General features: G+C 44.9%; 1 protein-coding gene across 1 annotated transcript in view; it reads right to left on the bottom strand.

Moving 5' to 3' along the window:
- The window catches only part of RAB44 (RAB44, member RAS oncogene family), a 32,076-nt gene extending 17,965 nt beyond the window's left edge, over positions 1 to 14,111 (bottom strand). The window contains exons 1-2 of the mRNA XM_077161630.1: positions 14,005 to 14,111; positions 5,306 to 5,524 (exon numbers count right to left, since the gene is read on the bottom strand). Of these exons, the coding sequence (XP_077017745.1) occupies positions 5,306 to 5,512 (207 nt within the window). The 5' untranslated portion in view covers positions 5,513 to 5,524; positions 14,005 to 14,111. The remainder of the gene's footprint in view (positions 1 to 5,305; positions 5,525 to 14,004) is intronic.
- Positions 14,112 to 14,732: the final 621 nt, after the last annotated feature.

Raw genomic sequence — 14,732 nt, 5'->3', positions numbered from 1 at the left:
GTTCGTTTCATTGCTCACGACAGCTTAGAGGTCCCAGTTCTGTTGGTTGGGTTGGGTTGGGTATGTGCAGGCTCAGGGAACTGGGCCCAGGACTCACATGGCAGGTGGGAATTGAGGTCCCAGATTTTAAACGGAGTCAAATATTACCTTCCCAGGAGAGAATGCAAATAACTTTCGTCCAGTGGAACAGACAATTCCAAAGATTTATGGCCAGTTGGATGTTAACCAACTTTTAAAAATCTGACTCGGCAATCTGATTCTAACATTTCTTTCTTAATTGCCTTGAAATACCTTAGCTTTCAAAATGTCCTTTGAACTGTTCATAACATCCCTCATTAATCAATGAGCTAAATAAAATCTCTGTATGCGTTCATTTCCTATACGCCTAAGAGCCATGAGTTTACTTTTTTTGGGGGGGGGGTGCCCTTTAACAGCTTTGGAAGTTTTATCGCGATGCCCAGCGGGCACCTGGCAAACCCAAGTTCAGGACTGTGAAGAAGTACAGCTCAGGCTCCTTAAGCCCTGACGGAATCTCAGGGGTTGTAGATCTTTAACTTTTACTGACTCCGTGTTTCGCTCGATTTTGTTTCCTTTTTACTGATTTTGTGTTTCGGCTGCCTATGACCGATAAGTTATTCCCCCATGCGTGACGGCCACGAAGGGGAATTTCATGTGGTCTGCCCCCTGGGTGATCTCCGTGGGCCGGTGATGGAGACCCGACAGTGGCTGTTGGATGAGAGAGAACGGAAAATCTGGTTTGCTAATCTTTTTGTGGGTTGGTGTTTATTTTTCTACTTGCGACCTCAAATCGGTTAAGAATTCCATCCCCGCTGAGAAGGAAAACAGCTGTGTGAGATCTGGACTGGTGAGTTTCTGTGTTCATTTTTTTTAACTGGGACTAAAGTGGTAGCAATGAAGCTGCATTTTTCTAAGAAAAATGCAACACCCAAGCAGTGATTGCTAAGCATAACTGTAAAAATTTCTAAGTTTTCTAATTTCCGTTGTGTGTTTGTGTGTCTGTGTGTCAGTTCTTCAGCAAGGCCCTCAGAGCTCACTAGGAGTGGACGTGTATTAACAACTCAGAGTTCCCTGTCTCAAAGGAATTCTGGGTTGATTGGTTTTTAGAGACAAATGTATGCTTATATAAATCTATTGTTCCCCCAAGTCATAGAAAATAAGGACATTGCACTTCTCATACTTTAAATGTATTGGACTTTTTAAGATAAACATCCTTCTTAAAGAATCTGTTTGCCCAAAATCGTTTTATGGATCCAGATTCATATAATTAAAGTGAATCTTTGGACAAATTATACTTATTTAATAATTTTGGCTTATGAAAAAATAAATAATAGTTAGCTATCTTTTCTCTGCTTTCTTTAAGGAGAATACAAATATACATTCTCTTCTTATAAGATATGAATTTAATTTTTGTGAAGAGACTAGGTAATCTGAATTTCCTGCACTTCTTATTTGAGTCTACTAATCAAATAAGTTGACATTTTTCTCACATAATGTTTAAGATTATAAAAAAATATAAATTTGTGTTTAAATTGATTCATTATTCTAACAAATTTTATACCAACAGTAATGATATTTGGTAGTGTCTCATTTTAAAAACACTTTTCTTTTTGTTTTTAAAGGTCCTTAGGTAACTTTAAAAACTTGGATTACTATTAAATAAAGTGAACTAATAAATCATTTTGACTACTTGAAAAATTTCTAAGAAAAATGCAACACCCAAGCAGTGATTGCTAAGCATAACTGTAAGTTTTATCCCTTTGCTTCTTATTTTTATGCAATCTTTGGCTCACGTCAATGAATGTATTTCTCTTTTGTCACTTTAGAAAGTTGTACAAAGAATGTGTGTGGCTGTGGAAAGCTGCATTATGTGTATTTATGAGCTTTGCTAGTCTGTTGAAATAATTGCATAAGACAAAGTTCTCACATGTACCCTATAGTTCTTTCTGTGAAATAGAGTCTAATTATTGGTTAAAAGTTATAATCATTAGAGATGTTTGAGAATTTACTAGGAGTGACAGAGAAATATAATTGCCTGAAAAGATAATGGGATGAGATTTTGCTTTTCAAGGGAAAAGTCAAGTGGTTTAATCTTCAATGGTCTTATTGTTCCAGAATGTGAGTGAATGCAAGGGCAAAATTTGAAGGATATAAGTTATAGAGTGTTCGCAGAAAAGAAATTTTGCCTTAATTTCTATTACCAAAGTCTGAGAATAATCCGTGATATGCTTTAACATTTTGCCAAATTTGGCTCATTTTTTGATGAATTTACTCATAAATTCAAAACAACAACCTGGGTGGCTTCTAATGCCACATGTTATATTAATGTAAAACTAGAATTTGGCTTTATCACTATTAAAACAACAAATCAGCCTTAGAGTCCTTTGCAAGGAATAAAAAGAAATGACAATTTGTCTTCTGTGTAAGTTGCCCAGATAACAGAAATTCCATGTCTCACCAGAATAATGTTGTCTGTTTTATGTTGACTTTATCATGGCCTTAATTTTTTATGATGAGAAGCAAAGTCACCTTCCTTATGAAAGAATTAAGAATTTTTTATTAAAGAGGTGACCAAGTACTGTTTCTCAGGCTCCCACGATCCCATCTTGATCTAGTGCCTACATCTCTGCCAGCTCTTTTGATTTTGCCTTCCTGCGATCAGATCCTCAACTTAGAAAAGAAAAGAAGAGGAAAATTTTGATTATCTTCTCTCTATTTATTATAGGCTCATCGCCAGTGCAAGAGCATCATGGGAAGGACTGTCAAATCAGAAGAGATGTTCAGTCTTTCCGAGGTTAAATTTACATAGGTAAAATACTGTGCATAGAAATAGCTCAGAAATTGCATTATGGGAAAGCCCTGGAGATTCCTCAGAGCCTTCCCGATCTGTACCATGGTCTTATCTTCAGGGAAAACACTGGTAAAACCCTTATGAAATGGTTGCATATCGCATCCCAAGAGGGAATCTTACTCTCCTCCATTCAGATACTATTAGTTACGGTAATTAAGAGCCACAGCCTTTCTGTCTCATTATTAAACAGGTTTCTGCTTTCCTGTGCTCACCTGAAGGCTCTGTAATAAGCTAGATCAGAGTTTATGTCTTCAACACAAACAGAACTGGTCTTAGATACTTAGGTACCAGTCTTAAACACTCCAGTAGTTACTAGATACTTTGTTGCTTAGATACTTTACTTGGGTACAGGCTTCCCACCTAGTAGCTTAGACAACTTCCAAGTGACCTAGGAGACTGAGTCAGGATTTCTAGGCTCACTTGAGTCGAAAAACAGACCACTGACCCGAGATCCAGTGGGACAAGAATGAATTAACATGGGACCGAATGAAAGGCTCAAGGAAATCTAACTGTGGTTATTTGTTTGGAATATTTATTTGGGATATTAGAAGTTCTTGTTCTGTCTCCTTGAGCTGCTTCTAACCCTCAGTTTAGTAGATGATGTATTTGTAAACTGAAATTAAATATTTTCAATGGTATCTAAATCTCATGAACCCCCTTGGAATTCAGAAGCCAGTACTTCTACTAAGTCTCCTTCCTTCCCGTGGCAATATGATTATTTGCAAAGGTTCAGTAAGAATCTGTTCTCCTTTTAATGGAAATGCAGTTGGATGAACCAACTGTTCAACCAAAGCCCTACTTGGAGTGTCATACTGGGGAGTAATTCTCATCTAATCAGATGTGGCAAGCCCAGTATAAGAAACACATGTGGAGCCAATGCCTGAAAACCCTCCAGGAAGCTGGCCTGGAACTCGGAGAAAAGAAAAGTCACTTCCTGGAAAGAGAGAGACCTTAGCAAAATTAGGAACCTCAAGAAGAGAGGAAATCACCCAAATTTATAGCAACCACAGGTGAAATCTGGTGGAGAGAGTGTCTTGGGCTTGGGTTCCCCACCTTAGGCTAGAAACAGGGTGACCAGCTATCCCAGTTTCTCTTTTTTAACACCAAAAGACTTATAGCCTGGGAACTCCATTTAGTTCTGGGCAAATCAGGATGGGTGGTCACTTCAGATGGAAGAGCAAATAACAGAGGCTTTAGAAGTCCAACCTAACACTCCATATGAAAACTTTTGGACAGAAGCTACTTTTGTGATCAGGAAAAACTCATGGAGACCCATTGTTTAATTAACACCTTCATTGCACCTATGGAAATAATCAAACTAATCTTAATGAGACCAGGCTTTTTTATATCAAGAATAAGGAAAATTATCTAACACTTGGAAATAAGGCAAAAAGGTAGACAGCAATTATACTAGAGTAAAGACTACCCAAGCATTGTCTAGACAAGATGGGTGGATTTAGTTAACTTCATTGTTTACCTTTACTTAAAAGTCCAGGCTTACTGAAGTTACTCATTAACTTGTTGAGTTTTGTCCAGGAACGATGAAAATGTTTTTTGTTGAGTGCAGCAGATAACTCCAAAGATTTATGGCCTGTTATTACCCATTTTAAAAATTTAATTCAGCAAACTTATCCTAACGCTTTTATATCAGATTGCCTATAAATATCCTGGCTTCTCAAATGTTGTTTGAACATTGGTCATAGCACCTTATGGGTTCCCTCATTAATTAATGAATAATAATAATTAATTAACTGAAACCTTTGATGTGTGTTCTTTTTATATTTACTTGAGGGTTCATTACTTTACCTTTTTGAAAATTTTGTTTTAACATCAGCCATTGTGCCATGCTGTGGATTTAACAGATGGAGACCTGAGGGATGTGGGAAAGGTGGGTTTAATAGTGGGATGGACAAAGACTGGAGCATGGAATAGCATCAGGAGGAGACAACACGCCCAGTGAGACTCCAGCAACCCACACAGACCCCTTTGCAGGGAATGAGAAGAGACCAAAGGAAAATAGGTCAATCTCGGTCTAGGCCACAGGCTAAGACTTCTTATTGGAACATACAACCGTGGCTGATCTTGTGTGATAGTGGAGTTGATAGATATTGACATGGTTTGATTTTCAGGACTCTGGCTGTTTCCCCAGATAAACGTCCCTACTTAATGAGCCTAACATTATCCTATTAACAAATTACTTCTTTGGATTAAAGTCCTTTCCGTTGTTAAAATGCAAATGTTTCTGGAAGTGGGCAGCATAGATAGCCTTATCAGTCATTTACATGTTAGTATAAACAAATTTCTGCCATTTTCTGAGAACAGGTTTTAGATGAGAAAAAGGGGAGAGGGGAGGCAAGCCCTGCTTTCCTGGGATGGGGAGTCTCAGAAGGCTGCAGAAAGCGGGTGACGGGAGTGGGATGGGGGCTCTGGGCTCACCGCCAGATCCTCGCGGGTGACAAAGCCTCTCTCCTTGGCACCAGAGTCCTGGAAGAAGCCCTGCAGTTCTGCAGCTGCCTGGAAGGACCACGACTCTGGCTCGGGGGCCACAGGGGCATCGTGGCCATCAGCTGGCTCTCGCATCTGCCGGCGGCGGCTGGAGCCCAGCTTCCGGCCCTTTCGGGACACTCTCTGTCCACTCTCCATGGTTTCTTGGCCCTGGGGACAGAGGAGAGGTGAAGAGGCACAGGCCCACTGAATGTAGTTATTTGCTGCTCAAAACACGGTTCCCTGTCCCCCCTGGGAGAAAATCCACCGTGGCCAACAGAGCTCTGCCTGATCTGTCCTCGCCAGCCCATCTGACCCCACGTCCCACCCCCGCCACACTGGCCTCAGCACAGCCTGCTCACGGCCTTTGCGCTTTCTGTTCCCCCTGACTGGAATGATCTTCATCTCACTACCCCATGGCTCACTCCCTCATCTCCTTCAGCTCTCTCTGATCACTATACAAAATAGCCCCCCTGCAAGAGGGCTGGGGGTGGTTACACAGGGCAGTCCAGGATTCTACTGTCTGAAGGGCCTGAAACAGCCTCCTGAGAGGCCTTTCCTGCTGTCCCTTCAGCTCATTTCCTCACACCTCAGCTGCACCAGAGCCGCTGATTCTAGACTTCCTAGAGGGAGGCCTTCCAGGCTCCCCTCCTCTGGCTCTCAGCCCTTGCCTCCCCTCCAACCTTTCTCCGCCTCAACATACTCACTTCCTTCAACACAGGTATCGGGGAATCAGTAGCTCCCTCTCAGGCATGCTCACATGACCCCCTCGCCCCTCCTCCCCAGACCCTCGCAGCCCCTGGCAACCCTACGGAACCACTTGTGGTTCCTGGAATACCTGACTCCCTCCCACCCTCGCTCCCTGTGCTCCCAACCTCCTTCGCTTCCTGCCTAATTAATACCCCTTCCGCCCTCAACTTAGATGGCGTCCCTTGCAAGAAGCCTTCCCTGCAGCCATTCCCACATTCAGACTCAGTTCGGTAGCCCCTGCCTGTGCCTCCCAAGGTACTCTGGGCTCCCCTCGTGGGTGTGACTGTGCGCCTTGGTCTACATGGCACCCCAGCTCCTTAGCATGTAGTAGGTGCTCAAGTAAGCATTGTCAGGTTCATTAATCAGGGTCTCTTTCCATCACCAGTTGATAAGGATTTGAATGGATAAGGATTTGCCTTGGTGAGGCCTCAGGGCAAGGGGAAGGCAGGATGGGGTCTGGAAGGGTAGGGTCTGGGCCTGGTCTCGGAAGATGAGCCCAGTGCACACAAAGCTGTGTGGGCAAAGACTGAGATGGTGTAATCTAGGAACGCCTGGAGTGTATAATGATAGTGACTAAATGTACAAATTTTAAAAATGTTTTTGCATGAGGAAGAACAAAGGAATGTCATTACTTCAGGATGCTGAAAATAGATGGTAATTAATATTTAAAAATTTCAACTTATGTGTGAGATTAAAGCAAAAAATGTTTATTTGGTACAAAATTTATACTTTGACTAGTGTATTTCCTAATATAACTTATGAAACAGCTTAATTGAACACCATAAGTACATGGAACCTTGAGTAGGGCATGAGAGTTTGTTGGTTTGTCCAGAGTGATGTCCCAATAAATCCCAGAGTGATTTGAACAGTGAATAAAAAAGTATTTGCAAAGTCCCCTTTGGGGGATAGTGAGAACAGGGGAAAATTCAACTTCCCCAAGTTGAATTCTTGATATTCTCACAAGCAGTGTGGACAACCAAAGCTATAGGCTGAGCCCCCAGTCTTGGGGTTTGTTCATACGAAATTTAACCCCACAAAGGATAGGTCAAGCTTACTTAAAATTAGGCCTAAGAGTCACCCCCAGGAGAACCTCTTTTGTTGCTCAGATGTGGCCTCTCTCTCCAGCCAACACAACAAGCAAACTCACCACCCTTCCCCGTCTACGTGGGACATGACTCCCAGGGGTGTGGACCTTCCTGGCAACGTGGGACAGAAATCCTAGAATGAGCTGAGACTCAGCATTAAGAGATTGAGAAAAATCCTAGAATGAGCTGAAACTCAGCATCAAGGGATTGAGAAAACCTTCTCAACCAAAAGGGAGAAGAGTGAAATGAGACAAAGTGTCGATGGCTGAGATTTTCCAAACAGAGTTGAGAGGTTATCCTGGAGGTTATTCTTACACATTAAGTAGATATCACCTTGTCATTCAAGATGTAATGGAGAGGCTGGAAGGACTGCCTGAAAATGTAGAGCTGTGTTCCAGTAGCCATGTTTCTTGAAGATGATTGTATAATGATACAGCTTTCACAATGTGACTGTGTGATTGTGAAATCCTTGTGTCTGAAGCTCCTTTATCTACCTTGTCAACAGACAAGTAGAACATATGGAATAAAAATAAATAATAGGGGGAACAAATGTTAAAATAAATTTAGTTTGAAATGCTAGTGATCAATGAAAGGGAGGGGTAAGGAGCATGGTATGTATAAATTTTTTTTCTGTTTTCATTTTATTTTTTCTGAATAGATGCAAATGTTTCAAGAAATGATCATGATGATGAATATGCAACTATATGATGATATTGTGAATTATTGATTATATATGTAGAACGGAATGATCAAAATAGAAATGTTTGCATTTGTTTGGTGTTTTTTGGTATTTATAAAAAAATAAATAAATAAATAGCAACTAAAAGAATGAAGTACTTAGGAATGAACTTAACTAGGGATGTAAAGGACTTGTACACAGAAAACTACATAACATTGTTAAAAGAAATCAAAGAAGATCTAAATAGGTGGAAGATTAAATATAGTTAAGACGCCTATTCTACCCAGATTAATCTAAAATTCAATACAGTACCAATCAACAGAAATCTGTTCTACTAACTGGGGTGCTGTGCTTTGAAATTTATTGCTTTTTTGTGTAGATGTTGTTTATCACAAAAAAAGAAAAAAATGTTGACTTAAATGATAAAAAAAATATTTAATTCTTCTGGCCTCCTATATTCTGGAGCAGCTAGAAGGAAAAATCTGAGAGGATGGTATGGTAGCCCATTACAAACTCTGGGATCTGTCCTGTAACTACTTGTTGAAGAGTGCTCTGAAAATTACTGCTTTTTTCTTTCTTTGCTTTGTATAATTGTTATATTATACAATAATAAAAGTTAATAAAGGAAAAAAAAAACTGTATGGGCGCCTGCCATGCCAGAGACCTGGGTTCGATTCCCGGAACCTGCCCATAGAAAAAAAAAGATGTAAAACTGCATGGGACGGGAGGAGCTTGATGTCCAGATGGCCAGGGGAGGTTCTGTGGGCAGCAGAACTTGAACTGAGCTCTAAAGGAGGAGGTAGGATTTAGAGGCAGTGAACAGCATGTGTGAGGAAACCCAGAAGCAGGGAGCCAGGCCTGTGCCCCGGAGAGCGAGGGAGCAAACTTTTGGCTCTGCTGAGACCGAAGGTCTGGGGGAGAAGGGGTGGAGGGACCGGGCGGACAGCTCTGCTCAGGGGCCACGGGCTCATTCTAGGGGCACTGGAGCCCCCAGTCCAGCTGCCCCTTGGGCAAGTTTCCTCTCACGTGTGTTGCACAGGGATGGGATGAAACAATTCTCCTCCCTGGGGAGGCCCTGGACTTCAAGGTGAAATGGAGTCCCTCTCTCTCTCCATCTGTCTCTCTGTCCGCCTTTGTCTCTCTCCACGAATGTTCCGTCTCTCCTTCTGTTTCTCTTTCTCCCTCTGTCTCTCTTAGGGCCTTCAGCATCAGTTTTTGTCATTTTGTTTTTTGTTTCATATGCTGTATGGTGGGGGTCACATTTCATTCTTTTTGCACTTGAGTATCCCGTTATTGCAGCACCATTTGTTGAATTTTTTTTTTTTTTTTTTTGCTGGGGGTGGGGGGTAGGGAGAGTAGTGTACAGGCTGGAAATCGAACCCAGGTCTCGTGCATGGCAGGCAAGAATTCTACTATTGAGCTACTCTTGCACCCCTCTCAGCATCAGTTTTATGTGCAGTTTGAAAATCATAAAGTGCATGATCTCACACTGCCGAGCTGTGCTGGGATGAGCTCACAGGGTCTCACCTCTGTCTGACTCTGTGGCTTAAAACCAGCCAGAGTGGGAGTATTTACACCACAGGAATTAGCAAATGCCACAAACAGAGCTTCCCCCCTGGGAACTGGTTGTTAAACAATTACCAGCACACCTCTTCGGCGAAGACTCCCTCCTGCCCAAAACCTTCCCAATATCCAGCAAGCACTTAAACAATGAGCATTTACCTAGCACCAACTGAATCCTGGCACAGTACAAAGCAGGCCTGTCACAGCCCATGTGGTTCTTCATGGCAAGTTAGGAAAAGCTAGTCCTTTCTCCTGGCTGCACCACCCACTGCCAGAGTGTATGGTTTGGCAAGTGGCATGTGGAGTGGGTTCTGGTACCTGCTTGCCCCTCTGTCAGGCACCCTTGTCAAGGACGCAACCTACACACCCAAGTGAACCTCTGGCCCCATAGATACAGGTGTGACTCCTGATCTTCGCCGGAGGCACTCACAGCCTCATGCAGGGGAAGACACAAAAACAATTTCAATGCATCCCAGAAGGTGTGGCAAACCTGTGTACCACGTGCTGAGAATGCACTGAAAAAGGAGTAACTCATCTGCCTGGACCTGTCAGGAAGGGCTTCCTGGAGGAAGGAGGCATTATATTTAACCCCGGATCCTCTCATGGGTGCCCAGCCTTGCTCTGGGCATGTATTAGGACCTCAGCAACTTACTATTGCCTCTGTTGGCTCACACTGTCCCCTAGAATGGGGGGCATTCTACCAGACCTCTGAACAGACTTCGAAAAAATGTTGGCATCATAAAAGGAGAAAGCCAAGCAGTGGGGCTGTCCTATATTCAAGATACTAAAGAGAAATGGCACCTAAATATAACATGTGCTCCTCACTGGAACTCTCTCTCGGAAAAAAAAATAGCTATCAGGGACATGGTGGGAACAGCTGGGACATTTTTACTATAGACCATTATTTTAGATGATATTGAACAATGTGAAATTTCTGTGGTGTGAAGCTTCTTGTGGTTGGGCCATGGTGGCTCAGCGGGTAAGAGTGCTTGCCTGCCATGCCCGAGGACCCGGGTTCAATTCCTGGTACCTGCCCATGTTAAAAAAAAAAAAAAAAAAAGCGTGATGAAGTAGCTAAGGATGAAGTGTATGATGCCTGTATTTTACCTTCAAATGGTTCTGAATAAGAGGAAGGAAGGGAGGGTGTTTGGGGGCGGGGGGGGGGAGAGACAGTGTGCAAAATGTTAGCCAGCAATGCAATAGCATTCACTGTACTTCTATAGGTTTGAAAGTTTTCTTAAAAAGCAGGAGGATAAAAAGCCAAGAATGAGGTTCTGGGTGTTAGAGCTGAGAGGTCCATGCTAACCTAACTGCCCTTCACCCAGGTCCCCCACCCCCACCTTGTCCCATGGAAATGATGAGATGCGTACCCCTCCTTGGGACACATCCGTCCACACCCAAAAGTCACCACCCATCCCCATTTGCTGTCCCCGTAAGAGGGGAGACCCCTCCTCTGTGACCCTCTGACCCTCCAGTGGCCAACAGAGCTGGGCCTGGGGTCTGGGGTCTTATGGGTGTAATTAAAGAAAGGACCACTGAGCATCAGCACCAGAAGGGGGCCAGTCCCCCCCTTTTGACCTACAGATGTGGAAACTGAGGCCCAAGAGAGGAAATGACTCCCAGCACAGAGCCTCAGAATCAGGCCTTCCTGTGCCGCTCGCCAGCTGTGCCACATTGGACATGTCACATAAAGCCTCGTTTCCTCCTGGAACATGGACTAATACCTACCACATAGGGGTACCAAGAGGATTAGACAAGATAATTAAAGTTGAAACGCCACCTCCCTTCCACTCAGCAGCACAGCCTGCCCCCCTTTCCTTTCCTTTCTCTTAGCTCTTGCCATCTTCCCAGACTGTGCATTTATTGTGTACATTTTCCACCTCCTCCTGCTGAAATATAAGCAGCATATGAACAGGGAGTTTTCTCTTTTGTCCACTGCTATATCCTAAATGGCTACAACACTGCCTGGCATACAGTCGGTGCTCAATACATACTTGTTGAAGTATTGCGTTATGTATTCAACCACATGGGGCCATGCCCAGCATGCAGTGACTGCGGGGTCAAGGTAGCAATGCCAGCGGGGACAAGGACATCGAAGAGGGTGAGATTCTCCTCCTTGCGCTGCCGAGTGGCCGGGTTCTGTGCAGGTACGAGGTGTGGCGCCTGGCGGGTGAGGGGACCGAGGGGGGCTCCGTGGAGCAGAGGGACTCGGAACAGGGCGGAAGCGGGTAGGCTCTGCTCAGGGAGGTGAGCCTCAGTCACGATCCTCGGAAACTCAAAGAGCAGTTTCGTGTGCGCTTCCTGAGATGAGATAACCCACCAGGCGGCCCGATAAGGTCCCGCGGAAACCAAGCTTTGTGGACGCAGTGGCGTCGACTGCGTCAGCCTCCCGTAAATGAAGGAAATTCACCTCCTGAGATAAAACTTCCCGTGACCACATCCCAGGACAGAGGGCATTCTTTTGCTTTCTTTCTTTTCTCTCTCTCTCTTTTTTTTTTAATATATTTTTGTTGACAAATCCTTCACACACATACAGTCCATACATGGTGCACAATCAATGGCTCACAATAACAGCACATAGTATCACCATGATAATTTTTTAGAACATTTGCATCATTCCAGAAAAAGAAAGAAGAAAAACTCATATATCCCATACCTCCCTCTCATTCACCACTAGCATTTCCAGCTACTCAGTTTATTTTACCCCTTATCCCCCCATTATCTACTTATTTTTTTACTCATCTGTCCACACCTTGGACAAAAGGAGCATCAGACCCAAGGTTTTCACAATCACAAGTCATATCATAAACGTTGCATCATTATACAACCATCTTCAAGAATCAAGGCCACTGGAATACAGCTCTACAGTTTCAGGAACTTCCCTCTAGCAGCTCCAATACACCATCAACTAAAAAGGGATATTTATATAATGTGTAAGAATAACCTCCAGGGTAGACTCTCGACTCTGTTTGGAATCTCTCAGCCACTGACACTTTATTTTGTCTCATTTCACTCTTCCCCCTTTCGGTCAAGAAGGTTTTCTCAATCCATTGATGCTGGGTTCCAGCTTATCCCAGGATCTCTGTCCCACGTTGCCAGAAAGGTCCACACCCCTGGGAGTCATGTCTCATGTAGAGGGAGGGCAGTGAGTTCGCCTGCTGAGCTGGCTGAGAGAGGACTTGGGGCCTTCTGGACACCCCTTAGGGCAGTTCCTGGTGGAGTGAGGCCTCCAGAGCCCCTGCCCAGAAGGCTCCTGGCATCTTGTGAGAAGGCAGCACCTTCCGCAGCACTCACCGGGCCCCACCCTGCCGTGGGCCTGGGCACCTGCCCTCTCAGCTGGTCAGTTCTCTCCCCAGGACCGCTCGGGCCTCCCGAGTCCGCAGGAGCCTCACAGCAGCGCTGCCTCAGAGTCCGGCAGGGACAGAGTGCAGCCCTGCGCCTCTCATTCAGGCCAGTCCCCGCGCCCTCCCGGCCTTACACAAACCCTAAAGAAGTCTGTGCCCCTCGTGGGCATGGCCACTCAGAGACGTCCTTCAGTCAATCAGCGCTTGTGCTCACACTCACACCCACACACACTCACACTCACACAGGCCATCGGAGTGGACGCCCATTACCCCGGTCAGCACAAGACCCCTCACAGCCACTGAGCAAGAGTGAGAGGTCCCCTTTGAGGTCACTTGGCAACCCTCAGAGTCGGCCTTGCTACCCCCCACACTAGCAGTGGGAAACCCCTCTGTGGCCAGGATCACGCACACACAGCCCCTCAGCACTCCTGCCTCTTCCCCACGCTCCTTGTCCAAGAAAACACCCAAAGTTTGAAGCCAAACTTAAAAGCAAATGAGGGGTGCACGGTTAGTTCAGTGGTAGAATTCTTGCCTGCCATGAGGGAGACCTGGGTTCGATACCCGGTCCGTGCACTTCGCAAACAAACAAGCCAGCAAGAAAACAAACAAAAACAACCAAACAAAGATTCAACAAAGGGTGCTGCAATAACGGGATATGCACACGGAAAGAAAGAATGAAATGTGACCCTGCCATACAGCATACAAAAAAATAAAAAAGCAAATGAATCCCAGCCACAGGAGACAAGAAGGAGCTCCTCCATGAGAGATTCGGTCAGGGGAGCGTGCAAGGCCGGCCTTCCCTCAGGATGTGGAGGGGCAGGTAAGAAAGATGGGGGGAGTGGGCAGCTCCATCATTCCCTCACAGAAAGGGTAGAGACTGGGGTTGCAGTTCCTTCCACTTACTTCAGTAACGACAAATGAGTAATGGTCACAGAACCCAAACTGTCAGAGCTGGATGGGCCTGAGAGATCACCCAGCGCCTTATTCTAGTCTTCCCACAAGCTACCCCCACTTTACCGGTAAAGAAACCACGGCTCAGAAAAGGCAGGTGACTTGCCCAAGGTCACACAGCCATTTAAGTGTGGGTAATCTATCCCAGGCCCCTCCATTAGGCCAAACCCATGAGAAAAGAGGGCTCAGCTTGTGTCCTTGTCACAGAAGCTAACAGGGACCCCTGCTTCCTCCCCTCATCTCCCTCTCCAAAGAAAAGCAACTCTGGGTGGCACCCACCTCTCGAAGTCTTCCAGTCCTGCGTGTAGCCTGGTGCCTCCTGGATCTGGGGCTGAGGTGACCGCTGCCCCAAGGAGCCCACGAGCTCTGGAACTGTTAACAGTCGTGTCTCTTGCCCAATCACCCTTTCCGTTCCCCAGAGAGCCAATCTCCTTTTGCTAATCTTTGGGACTTCCTGTTGAGCCTTGTCATCCTTTCACAATCTAATCTGGTGCCTCCAAAGCCTCCTTGTGCTAGAATCATAGAACTGGAGAATGCTGGGGCTGGGAGGGAGCGAGACCCTCCACGCTTCCACAGGTGAGGGGAACTGCTCAAGGTTACCCAGCACTTGATGCAAAAACTGAATTTGCAGCTGGGTCTCTGGTTCCCAGGGTGATGCCACCCCTTCTCCCAGCCAGAGTGCTGACGGGTAAAGCAGGTACTAGAATGTGCTGGGTTAGCTGCACGCTATACCTTACCTCCGGTCTCACTCACAGGCAGTGCCCTGGAAAACCAGGGGAGTCTTACATCTATATCATCTTTTGGGAAATAGTATCTCACCTGATACTAAAATATACTGTAAAGTAACAATAACCAGAACAGTTAGCATGAATAGGTAGATAAATCAGTGGACCAGGACAAAGAATCCAGGAATAGGTTCAGAACTGATGGGAATTTCATGTATGATAAAGATGGCATTTCAGATAGGCGCAGAAAACATGGTTTATTCAATAAACCGTGGAGGGAGA

The sequence above is a fragment of the Tamandua tetradactyla genome, chromosome 5 (genome assembly GCF_023851605.1).
Source record: "Tamandua tetradactyla isolate mTamTet1 chromosome 5, mTamTet1.pri, whole genome shotgun sequence".
NCBI classification, from domain to species: domain Eukaryota; kingdom Metazoa; phylum Chordata; class Mammalia; order Pilosa; family Myrmecophagidae; genus Tamandua; species Tamandua tetradactyla.
The sequence above is the reverse complement of the archived record's forward strand: the minus strand, read 5'-3'. Positions and strand labels throughout refer to the sequence as shown.